Source organism: Myiozetetes cayanensis, unplaced genomic scaffold (genome assembly GCF_022539395.1).
Source record: "Myiozetetes cayanensis isolate MyiCay16 unplaced genomic scaffold, myiCay2020 scf2-11, whole genome shotgun sequence".
Classification (NCBI taxonomy): Eukaryota; Metazoa; Chordata; class Aves; order Passeriformes; family Tyrannidae; genus Myiozetetes; species Myiozetetes cayanensis.
In genome coordinates, this window is record NW_026087411.1 from 82,014,940 (window position 1) to 82,028,433 (window position 13,494).

Here is a 13,494-nt window from a genome sequence, read left to right on the forward strand (position 1 = left end):
AAACAAACGATTCATTTACTGAGAATGAAGTGTTCCCTGAAAACTCACACAGATGTTTACACCTTAGACACAAGTCTAATAACAACCAGGGATTACAGTGGATCAGATATTGTAAATAAACATTATTGCTGCAAGACAAAATAGCATCATCATGAGATGTAACAACGGAGAGCTGTAAGCAACCAGGTTTTACTCAGTAAGACACAGAGTAAAGCATCCAGTTTTGGATGGTTTATATCCTCCAGCAGCCAGAGCTCAGAGAAAACTGATCAATAAGGAAAAGCTTCAAACCATAAGAATAATCCTGCACTGGGACCACGTATGCAGGAAAACCAGAGAATCTCCACCACTGAAGGCTAAAAAACAGCTTTTGCCAGCTGATCTGTCCCAAAACATACCCTGTTCTTCAGAGACCAAATTCTGTAAGGCAGGCAGAAAGGAAAGAAAAACAAAACAAATATGGAAGTGATAAATAAAATCATTTTTAAAGCATCCAGCTGATTGCTAATGTGGCTAAGTCATCCTGACATAAGGTTGCTATTTTCTCGCTACAACTGTAACTGTGGTTTCATATGTAGTTCAGTCACTTGCTTTTTGATGTGTTTGAAATTTTCCACAGGGGAAATTTTTGATTCAGCTCCCCCCATTCTCACGGGATTCAACACAAGTGTTATGCTTTCCTTTGATTTTCCTTTTTGTTCTGTGATTTTCCAATTTGCAAGCAAATATCCTGGACTGACTGAACAGTCAGTAATTACTGTTTATAATCTGCTCCCCACCTATTTCACACTTTTTTTTAAATAAGAGTTCGAAAGAAAAATATCCTACCAACTTTATCTACACTTCTAGGGACATCAAAATAACAAAGCATAGGAAGGATTATTTATTAAACAAAGAAAAATATCCTACCAACTTTATCTACACTTCTAGTGACATCAAAATAACAAAGCATAGGAAGGATTATTTATTAAACAATCCTATATACTTGAAAATATTTAGGGAAAAAAGATACTTACATTTCAAGTTACATGTGCATACTTATTGCACTCTTTCCATTCCACGAGAGGGAATTTATTTTAGCTATGAAAAATGAGTAAGGAGGGAAAAATATTGAAGCTGCATATTTCTCATTTACTACACTCTGCATGTATGTAACTCAGAATTACCTGAAAGGAAATGATCTGAGACTGATTTTGTTTTGTACAGGAGTGACACACAATTGTTCCTACCCAGTTCCATTTTATCAAGTGTCCACCAAGAAAAAAAAACCAAAAAAACAATTAGTGACTGCAGATTAGAAAGAACTTGGGGACTAAATCAGGCCACAAACTGACAGTCAACACTGCATTGCTAAGAAAGGCAGCAAACATCACTCTAGAACATATCAGCAATGTTACACAGAAATCTTATGAACAGCATTTTGTTCTAATGAGGGCACCATAAGCTGTTGTGGGCAGTATATCTCTGTGTGCACTGGCAAACAAAAAGAAGGGAACAACAATAACAGAGACCAAACAGAGAACCTAAAAGAAAGCAGCACAAACAAGAATAAAAGCCATGAGTGAAAAACCCTCCAATCAGTGACAGCACATTAATCCAGAAAGGAAGAAACCTCTCTTCCTCCTGTTCACTCTGCTATCACACAGAGGAACCCAAACAGTGACAAATGAATCACATGAGCAAAAGACAAATTCATTCCAAAATATTTCAAATGAACAACTGCTGACAAAACCATTTTTGCTGTATCTCCACAAAGATCAGATTTGGTATTTCAGTCAACCATATGTGGAGTAAGTTCAGAAATCCTGAGGGACAGCACTAAGGCCAAGTCCCTTCTATCCTGGGCAAGCACTCACTTCTGATGGGAGACACCACAGTGCCACCCTCCAGAAACTGAAATAATCTCTGAAATAAAAATTCCCATTTAAAATATTCACATTCTACCTGCATTTGGAAATAGTTACAAGTGAATAAAAATACCATTATTCAAGAATTCCCTCCTGAAAAGTAAAAAGCTCATTTACACTACTCTTAAAGTCAAAAAATAATTTTCAAAAGCTTAGAAGGCTACCTATTCAGGTCTGTAAATATTGGGAATCTAATTTACAGTCACCTAGACTCCCTTGGTGGCAAATAGAAGGACATTCCATGAAAGAGAACTGCAGACTGCTGTGTAATAGGGGATTGAGCAGAACCTCAGTAAGTTTACAAACCTCATCTATAAAAGTGAACATATAAACAAAAAAAAAATCAGCCTCCTCCAAAGCACTGCTGCAGGGAAAGACCTGTCAAGCCCACCTTTCTTCTCTTGGATTCCCAGGGTTCTGAAAAAAGACTGAGCCCATCCCACACTCTCAGAATACCGAGCTTTGAAATAGTCAGAAAGCTCTTGACCCTTACCCTCGCAAAGGACAGTCTTTTGACATGGCAGTAAGTGCACATTAGAGACTCCCTTCAAGTGCAGGCCAAAATGGTATGAAAGGACAGCAGAGGGACCATTCAAGGCAAGTATTATATATATGTACTTCACTTCCACTGTTTATACAATCTTAAAACCTTCATTTTTTGGCCACAGTAGAATAATAGGTCTCTTTTTTTTTTTTTGGAGTTACCCCAAAAAGCCTGCCCTGGCATTCTTCTGAGTGGCATATCTTGTCAATCACTGTTTCAGTTTTCTTGTTTGTCAGTCTTCATTTCTGTCCACTTTCTTCATTTTTACCTTATCCACTGTTTTTTCTCCCATTTCTTTACCTCCTATCATCTAATTCCTACCTCTGATCTCCTCTGTCTTTCTGTCATGTGGATGATACTGATCTTTACATGCTGCAACTCTATTTCACACTTCAGACAGAGCAATGGGACACATGTATTCCCAATCCGAGATCATTGTTTCAAATCCATTTGCAGAACTTAAAGACAAATGTACAGTAATTTCATTTGGATAGCATTTCCTCTAAAAGATGGAAATAATAATGTACTTAACTTTAAAAAAATAAAATTTAAAAAATATTTGCACACATTACCTAGGCTATAAAAATACAGTAGGCAGATAACATCACAATGCTTTAAAGACAGGACACATCTCCAGACAGCAGGACTATGGAACAGCAGATATTCCTTATTTCAATAAAGATACTCCAGAGGTTAGAGGATGTAATATCTGCAAAATGGTGACAACCAAAAACCTTTCAGAGGGTGGTGGGAAAGCAGATAAGAAATAAAACATGAAAATGCCTTCCACTGCACAAGACTAGAGGGAAGGGACAAAGGAAAAAAAAAACTTTACAACACTTATTTCCCTTCCCTTATCTGAAAGGAACACTCTACATAAATATTTCAAGAAGTCTACTAATTTTCAGGATGGAGGATTATATTGTAAAAGATTTCTAAGCATTCAGTTCGATGCCAGAAAACTGGAAACATGTATTTCGACATAAGATGTATAGGAACAAACATAGCACCCTAAGTCATAGCTATCATGGAAAAGAAACTTCCACATACTGCCTTCTTTACATATGATTCATTAATTAAACATTTTCAAACACAATCCATCTGATCAAAAGGTTGGATTTATTTCCTTACAAAGTCAATGAGCTTGACTTCTTTCACTTACTAGTGTAGGCCTCTAGCTGTGTTTATACTACCGCATTACACTGCACACAGGTTTGATGGCTCTTCTGGAAAAAAAATGCAGCTTTTATATTTAATGACAGATTTATTCCAAAAGAACATTTTTTTCTCTTTTCTGTCTCTCCAGAGAGACTTCAGTGACATTATGAACAGCAGCCAGCATTTGTATAATACAAAGGATTAATATACTAAATTCTCCCTACCATAATATTATGTGATATTTAGACCTTGACCTCTATAAAAGTGCTTAAAAAGAAACTATCAATTTGTATCAAAATAACTACTTACAGGCATAGACTGCCACCTAGTGATTTTGATTATCTACAAGGAAAAAGAAACTAAACAAAAGAAAAATCAGCTTCCTTCTTCCAGAATAGGAGGAAAAAAGCATTCATTCCTTCTTATTTTACATCCACATATAGAAAATACCTCATATTATATTACTTGTATCACCTATCAATATGTTGATAAGTGCAGGAGGAGAATGGAGAAAAGAGTCAGTAAGTGTATGTAATCTTCCTCTTATAGGTAAGATCCATGAGGCCAGTTTTTTGTCAATTCCATCAGAAACTCCTCCTTATTTTACAAGGACTAACCTTTACATAAAACAAGCCTTCCATCTAGAACTTATTTAATCTCTACGACAACACTGATAGAAAGACACACCTCCCAAAATATTGGATTCCCTTAATTTTTGCACTTTTAGTCTTTCCTGGTTCTCCTCAGCATTGTAACTATATTTTCAGTACATCCTCTAGTTCATCTTTGCCATTCTCTCTTCAGTCACGGCCTGTTTTCTACAGAATTTCACGACTAGTGAAGAAAGAAGCCAAGTTACCTGTGTCATCTCATCTGCCTTACAAAGCTGAATTATCATTTCCTAATGAATGAGCCCTAAATTCACCTTATCTTCAGACTTCTCTTTCTGTCCAAACTTGTATTTCAGACTTTGTCTTCATTTGCTTACCAGCACCTCAGCAGCACATAAGGAACTTTTAGTTTTCCTGTGTTTTTGGTTTGCATGGCCAGGTTTTGATAGCACCACACCAAACAGATAACCAAAGCAGAAACTTAATTGGAAGAGCAGTGAAGGATTTGGAAAAGTCCCTTTAGATTTGCCAACCAGGCGTCAGAACTAGGTGGTTACATTCTATCTACCAAGAACTGTGAATGTAACACTTACATGTTTGTGCAACAATATAGGATCTTAAAGTCTTTTCCTTCCCCCACCACCCTTGGAAGCCACTGAAACTCAGCTGTAGGAGACTGTCCCACAGAAACTGATGAACCAAGTTTCTTACAAAATTAAGACAATATATGAATTAATTTAAATCACAAGTCACACAAAAAAAATTAAAATTTTAAAAAAATTTAAAAGCTCTTGTAAGTTTTAAAGAATTGCTTATTTAAAGCTTACTTAGAAAAAATAAGTTTTTAAGAAAAAATTCCTGCAATTAACTACTTTTCCTCTTCCACTGAACTCACCTCCACAGTCTGAGATATTAGATACTTAGGTACCATCTTATTTTTCATATACTTTTGTAAATCTCTTTGTTCTATACAATGTAAAGGCTACTTCTAAGGTTCTTTGAGACAAGGTAGTAGCATTTCTCTGAATGCTTTCCCGTAAATCTCCCAAATAAGTAAACCAATCACATTCTAGATAAAGGACAAGCATAGCTATATCATTTCTTTATTGACTTTGCAGACCACGCTAGTGGAAAAACTATATAACAAAGAGTTTAAATCCATTTTAATGTAATTTCTTCATGGTTCTTAACAGATAGGATGAAAAAGCATCACCATGTATTGTTGTGAGTGATTACAGTAACAGGGTCACAATGATGCATATCCGGTCTGACAGCAGTTCAAAAAAATGAAGTTACATTGATAAAGGTAGTTGAAGAAACAGAAGACCCCTGAAATACATCAGCAGGTTTCAAAAGCTTGAAAAGCTTACAGAAATGGTAACACATTCACAGCTTTTTCTATTTCTAAGAACAGCAGAAAGGAAAACAGAAGTGTATTTACAAGGCTTCTCTAGTATGTGTTGTTCTCCCAAAAAAACACAGCAGGGTAAAAAAGAGCAGCAATGTTAAATGAAACTGATGTCAGATTTATAAGTTAACTTACCATATTTGTCTCGCAAGCCAACTGTACATCTGAAGACTCCACCAAAGGCCACATCTTCACCAAACACTACTGAAAATAGGAACAGCAGAGGAGGGTAATATTACTCTAATGTATCTTACTTTTAATGAGCATGTTTCAAAAGTTTTTACATGAGACACTAACATGAGTAACACCTTACATTTCCTTTCACTACAAGATTTATCTAGACCTAAGCATTTCTCATCCACAGCCTAACCATTACAAATGAAGAACCAATAGAATTCATGAAACTGATTCAGTTAGGATTTCATTAAACCATATACTTATTTTTCTGAAATATTCTATAATATCACAACATCTAAAACTAAATGAATAAAATTCCAAGAAGCAATTACATTCAGTCACTATAGAGTCATTGAAGTTAGGCCTTCTGCTTCAAATGGTAACCATTTGCATTCTTCATCCACAGATTTTGGTAAATATAGTGTTTTGAAAGCCATCAAATTGAAGTTGTCTTCAAAATACCGATCCAACGTGAAATTTCAAACCTCCTCCAAACCTACTTGCCAGATCCCTGAAGAGTGACTTCAAAGGAACTCCTCTACAGAAAACATGAATATTTAATAAATTGGACAAATCTCAGTATTTCACACTACTATCTTTGCAGTCAAAAAAGTTTTATCACTAAAAGTATTTGCCTTTAAAACTTAGCTTTGTTTTTACCAGCTAATTACCAGCTAATCTGGGGTTTTTTTCATTGAATTTATGGGATGATGATGTCTAATTTTTCTTAAAACAGTTTTGTTATTTATTTCACAGAAATAAGTATTGCCTATTTCAATTTTTTAAATGTGTAAGATGTGCAGCAGTACCACCAGTAGCAGATTGCATGAACTAGGGTCTGTTCTGTTAATTCCCAAATTCCTCACTACTCTTTATAATCTAAAAGACACAAAATAATAAGTTAATCTTCTTGCCTTTCAATTAAACTTTTAATTAAATAAAATAAATTTCTGATTGGAAGCACTAAAAGGAATTAACACACTTCTGACAGTCACATCAGTGACCACTTAAAGGAAAATAACTTCAAAAATTATGTAAAACGAATGCAGTCATGGAGTATATGATAGAAGTATGTCCTTAGATTATTTCTCTAATTAATTTTTAAGATTCATTCTGGGGGGATTTTATGTACTTAAAATCTTTGTAAGGCCTTTCTGTTACCATATGGCTACTCACTTTCCAGCCAGTTGGCATAGAAAAATAAAATAAAATCCCACTTAGTGCTGGTATCCGCAAACTTGTGTGGATTTACTCATTGAGTTCAGACACCAAAACATATTTTCCTGGACAGATTCTACTTGTCATCAACACAAGTATGAGGATTTCCACTACTTAAACAACAGTTGCTCAATTCCCATAAAACTAAAAACATATGAAGGACATGCTTTGTATTGTGAGAAGTCCTAATTAATTCAGTAAGTGCGGTGATACTGACAGATCACTGGACTGTAGAACTCCAATATGGTCTTGCAAACAGCTTTACAATGATCCAGCTCTGCAAAGCTGAGCAGCAAGACTGGAACCTTAGAGTAACTGATTCTCTAAAGGCTGAAGATTATCTATGACTCTAGGTTCCTCCTGGGCTAACATTCTACTTACTTTTATATGTATATTCATTTTATATGGCTGATTCTACAGAAATCTGTACTAAAATCTGCTCTTGGCACCCTCAGTTGTCTAAGTTTAATCTAATCAAGGTGAATATAACACAGCTGTAGATTGAGAGAGAATGTATACAGGCATAGTACTGGACAGACAACATGAAATTTGTCCCAACAGATGACCAGTCAGACTTCAGGCTGAACACTGGTTCAAGCAGTGCCAAAAGGAGTTACTAAAATACTAAAAAGAAGAACCACAATTACCCAAGATGGTGCAGCTTTTGCAGCTGTGTTCATGACATGAAACATCTTTTTCAGATATCTGGCAATCATCATGCCTTTGTTAGGACAACAGAAGCAAAAGACTTCCTCTTATGTATACAAATTAAAAGTGGAATAAATAGTTCTATGCAAGAGTTTAAGATAAGCCCTTTAAATCCAGCTATAATGAACCATAATCTTCAAAGTTATAGGTTATCCAGACCACAAAAGCCTAGCAAATCTTACATTGCCTATGCATAATGATGAACTGAAATCAGTAAAGTTATTAACTAACTTTGAAAGGCAGGGAAGAAGACAATGTAGAATGGATGGGGCAAGGAATATACAGTCTCTCAAAAAATATCATTTTTAGAGAATAAAAAGTTTAAGAAATTAAAAAGTATTATTTACATATTTAAAACTCCCTCTACTGGTGGGACTCCAGTTGCCCTTAAGTATAGTTCACATCAGTAATACTAGAAGCATGTTAAATAATGTATCTTTCTGTCCTGGTTTTCAAGCAAAATACACAGAGCTAATAACAGAAGACAAAACTTCATCTCAGATCACACAATCCATTAGTAATCCGTTAAAGCAACGCATTTTTAAGATTTTTTTTTTTTGAGATCAAAATCTAGAAATAACTTATTAGAGCATTTTAAAGGCCCTAGGAAATGCATTAAATATTGTACACAAATAGGCAAACCAAAATGCAGTTTATAGAAAGCAAAGCACACTAAGAAGTATAGGATACCTGCAGTTGGATCTTTGGCTAAAGCGTTGTCCAAGGCACTTGTTATGGATTGGAAGAGGTTCATCTTCTGAGTTTGCCCTGTGTGAAAGTGATAATTTAGCAATTTAATTTGGTTCAAAACACAAAGTACATTAGAAAACACTGACGCAAACATGACTAAAAACTTTAGTTAACCATCAAAAACAAGATCCCTTTAGGAGTACCCAAGATTCATTTCCTAAATAAACTTAAATTATGGGATAGATGAGATTGAGCACGGTATACTTCGCAACCCAAAGGACTATAATTCTACTATACTGCATGCAGCCATTTTTTTAAAAAACTACACTCTTAGCTAGAGGAAAGGCAGCTTTGCAATGCTCATTCAAACACCCAAAACAATGACTAATAGAACAGTTTTTTTCAAAGGAAGAAACCAAAGTATTATTGTTTTGAGGACTGGGATCCTTTCTGCTGAGATTCACCAGATCTCATTAAGCTTAGTTCATCATGCTTTAGTTACATTTTTTTAAGCACCAGCCTTTCCCATCTACAGACATGCATCATTAATCAAGTTTTCTAGACCACTGGCCTGCTCTCTGCATTGCAGTTAGAAAGTGTCAGAAGCATCAAATCCATACTTTAAAGAAAGAAAACTTGGTGCTGAAATAAGCAAATGCATCAGACTGCTGCATTAAAATCTTTGAATTTTAATTGAAATTGAAAGAAATTGAAAGAAAACCTTCAAACCAAAAAAGCCTACTGGAGTGCCTTTCTTCATTCCAACACTGCAGGGAAAAACAAATGGGCCTGAAAGCAAAGATGGACCAAAAAAATAGGCCAGTCCCCACTACTGTAACCAACTCATATTCTCCAAGCAAATAAAATAATGTCTTAGAAGAAACTGAGTGCATAAGAAATTGCCTGGTTGACATTTGGTAAGTCTTTAGCCAGCAAGGCCTGTAAGTCATGACCAGAAGCCACAGCCCAGGAGAATGCTGACTATCAACACATACAGCATGGAAAGCAAAATAATTAAAAAAAAAAAAAAATGGTTTGGTGAAGATTCCAGACAAAGATAACAGGTGTTAGAATTAGAATTCAGAAAGGAGAACTACATACTGTTTCCAGTAGCTACAGGACCTCTCACCAAACATTCAGCTTCCCTTTCTCCTCAATTGTTAACTAACATCAGTATTTTTTGTTAAAAGACTCATGTGATGCTGAACCAGAGCTGAGTAGCTGCGTTCCTACATATTCCTGTGCTTGGTGACTTCACTTCTCAGAATAACAGAATATGCTGAGTTGGAAGGGACCCACAAGGATCATCAAGTCCAACTCCCGGCCCTGCACAGGACCATCCCCAAGAGTCACATCATGTGCCTGAAAGCATTGTCCAAATGCTTCTTGAACTCGTTATACTTTACATGGCCCTTTAAGAGGAAAATGTAAGAAAAAAAAATTGTTATGGGAACTGTTGAAATTATATGAAAGCTACAAATAAACAAAATTTACAAATTCAAGGGAAGGAAAGTTGGGGAACAGCAGCTGTTTCTCCCTTTCCCAAGTAAGTCATCCACATCAGTACTTAGGTCACCTTTTCCACAAGATACATTCCTTCCAGTATTTGATATAAACAAATATTTATTTTTTTATTTTTATTTAACCAACTGTCAGGAGCTTCTCACACAGATAGTTCTGACTTTCTTTTTCTGCTTATAAAACAAGGGCTTTTGTATCAGCCCTTGCAGGGAAGGGGGAACTAATTGTGCCCTTCAGATTTGAACTGTGAAGTTGGAAAAGCATTACCTAAGCAATATCAGGTTCAGTATTGGCAAAATTTTGTTTCACTTTCACAGCTTTTCACAGAATTTCAAAGTGTAATTTGACTCATAGGGAACTAGTTTTCTATCAGTAAATGGCAGCAACTGGCCTGCCCCACTAGAGATTCTTCACCATGACTTCAAGTTGGGACCTGCAGCACACAAGCCTTCTGCTGTGACACCTGGGAGACCTGTACCTCTTCATCACTAGTAGAAAAGGCTGAGAAAACTCTCAGTCACCTCTGTTAGTCATGATCAAGCTGCAACACCAAGATGTCCAAGTAACACCTTCCTAGAAGACATTGACACTCATGTGAGAGAAGCAGCTATCCTGCAGCAGCCAGGCTGCTTCCAGGGGAACGTAGGACCTGTCATTTGCAGGGATGCATCTCAAAAATTAAGTTAAACCAGCAGTTTTCACCACCCTGTTCATTTCCAAGTGATCTGTGTTTACTCTCAACCATGTGACCACAGGGATGACCTCGAACCTTTCACCGGACAGCAGCCTTTATTGATCGCAGGTTTATTATCACAGTCATGACCTGAGCAGGCACTACAAAGCTCGGGGGTGATGTCAGTGAGCAGGGCACTGCCAGAAGCGTTACCGATGCGAGAGGGGCCGGGGAAGGCCTCGCAGGTCTGAGCAGACGAGGGGCCGGCCTAGCGCAGCTCTGGCACTGTCCGCCTGGAACATTTCACCACCCGAGGCACCAGTGGCCCCGTCAGCGGCCCCGGGGGCTTTCCCACCCACAGCCCAGGATTTCCGCGGAAAACCCGCGGGTGGAAGCGCCGAGGTCACAGCGGGGTCACACGGCCTAAGAGGGCGGAGGCGCGGAGCGCCAACCTTCTCTCTACCTCCCTCCCTTCCTCCCTCCGCTCCGTCCCGGCCGGGCGGAGGCGTCCCCCGAGGAGGCGGCGGGGCGGACAAGGCGGCAGAGCGAGGTTGAGGGCGGCCCGTGGGGTGGACCCCGGCCCAGTCCCGCTCTCACCGTACTCGCTGGGTGCCGGGTCCGGCTGGAAAGCGAAGTGCGCGGCGGCCCGGCGGGGCGCGCCCGGCAGCCGGGACAGGCGGCCCCAGAGCCCGGCGGGGAGCGCCCCGAGCAGCGCCCGCCCCGCCGCCATCGCAGCGCGCTCTGCGGGGACGCCGCCGCCGCCAGCGTTCTAAAGAGGCGGGGTCCCCGGACGGCCTCCCGATTGGCCACGGCGGGCGGCGGACGGACCAATCAAAGGTCGCCTCGCGGTGTGTGGAGGGGAGAGGGCGGGGAGAGGAACGGGGTTATGCTGCGCGTGCGCGGCGGAGGCGGCGCGCGGGGTGGTGAGCGCGAGCGCGCACTGAGGGCGCGGTCAGCAGCGCGGAACGGCGGGATCATGGAATTAATTGGGTTGGGAGAGACCTCCGAGGTCATCCAGTCCAACCCTTAATCCAGCCCCACTGTGATTACTAGATCATGGCACTCAGTGCCACATGCAGCCTCATCTTAAAAACCTCCAGGGATGGTGAATCCACCACCTCTCTGGGCAGACCATTCCAATGCCTGATCACTCTCTCTGTAAAGAACTTATTTCTAATATCCAACCTAAACCTCCCCTGGCAGAGCTCAAGCCCGTGCCCTCTTGTCCTACTGCTGATTGCCTGGGAGAAGAGACCGACCCCCACCTGGCTACAGCCTCCTCTCAGGGAGTTGTGGAGAGTGACGGGGGCGTCGCCGTCCCCTCGGTGCTGCCGCAGCCGCGGCTGAAGCCAAAGGCTCCAACTCTCGCCTTAAACGCTTTTCTTTTGTTACGCTGGGGTTGTCGTGTCGCCATCCCAGAATCGAGAAATCGTAGAATGGTTTGAGTTGGGAGGAACCTGAAAGATCAGATAGTTCCAACCCTCTTGCCATGGGCAGGGACACCTTCCGCTAGACCGGGTTGCTCACAGCCCCATCCAGCCTGGCCCCGAGCACTGCCAGGGATGGGGCATCCACAGCTTCTGTGGGCAACCTGTTTCAGTGCCTCACCACCTTCACAGTAAAGAATTCTTTCCTGAAATCTAATCTAATACTACTCTCTTTCAGTTTGAATCCATTCTGCCTTTTTCTGTCACTGCATGCTCTTGTAATTAGACTCTCCATTTCTCTTCTAGGCTCCCTTCACAAATATCTGAAATCCTCAAATTCTACCCCAGCAGGTAGCCCAGAAGGAGAAAAAGAATTCATAGACCTGCAGATATCACCTGCTCCACTCTGTCTCTCAAAACCTCCCTCAACTGCACATCCAACCTGGCTCTGTCTTACTTTTAATTTTGTCCAAGGTCTTATTTTCCTAACACTCTTGATCATACCTACATTACTTTTTTTTTTTTTTTTAGGGAAATTATTTATTTTATTGACATTATGATCTTTCATACGTACATATTTTCCTATACAGCATTTAAAAAAGCATTCTTTCTAATGTTCTCCTTACCAAAGTGATCACCTCACATTCCTTCTCCAGATGCTCCCATCATCCAGGTGAATCTTCTTGCTCTACATCTGCAGCCTTTCTTACTCCTTACATCCATCACTGACATCTTTTAGTTGCCAATCCTTGTCCTTACACATGCCTCTTCATCAACCCCTTTCATGCAGCCTCCAACACATGTGACAGTCCCAAGACATTACTGAATATCCCTGTAATGACCACAGGACCACTTCAGTGAAGACTATTGTTTCAGTATGTATTTTGTGAAAAAATAGTCTTACGTGTATATTTAGAATTTCTTAATCATTGAGATTTGGGCAAAATGAAAGGCTTAATCATGCTGCTAAATGGGTAGACCATTCACGTGCGGTTTAACAGGCCCTGTATCCTTAGAGACTGGGATCAAACAAGTTTTAACATATACCAGTACATCCCATGAAATGAAAATACAGTTTAAGTTTCTAAAGGGGGTGAGAATTCTAATAAGCAATAGAAAAGCAATCTTTGTAATGAAAGAGGAGTATAAATGTCAAATATTAAAATTGCTTCCAGCTTCACTGGAAGGCAAAAATAGATATTTGAAAAAGTTTAGTACCTAGCAAACGTCATAACCCTCAAATGATATATATCCATTTATTTGTATGGTTAATGGTGGAAGAGATCACAAATATACAAATTTACTATTTGAAGAATTGTGCTTCTTTCAGGAAGCAGTGTATTTGAGTAGGAGGAATTTAGCTCTATTGCATGTCACTGTGGCCAGATCTGCAAAATTTACAAATGGAGAATAATAGTATAGAAAGGAATTACTTTACATGTAAGGCTGTTG

General features: G+C 39.3%; 1 protein-coding gene across 1 annotated transcript in view; it reads right to left on the reverse strand.

Moving 5' to 3' along the window:
- The window catches only part of BCKDHB (branched chain keto acid dehydrogenase E1 subunit beta), a 109,092-nt gene extending 97,728 nt beyond the window's left edge, over positions 1–11,364 (reverse strand). The window contains exons 1-3 of the mRNA XM_050314268.1: positions 11,213–11,364; positions 8,422–8,499; positions 5,764–5,832 (exon numbers count right to left, since the gene is read on the reverse strand). Of these exons, the coding sequence (XP_050170225.1) occupies positions 5,764–5,832; positions 8,422–8,499; positions 11,213–11,345 (280 nt within the window). The 5' untranslated portion in view covers positions 11,346–11,364. The remainder of the gene's footprint in view (positions 1–5,763; positions 5,833–8,421; positions 8,500–11,212) is intronic.
- Positions 11,365–13,494: the final 2,130 nt, after the last annotated feature.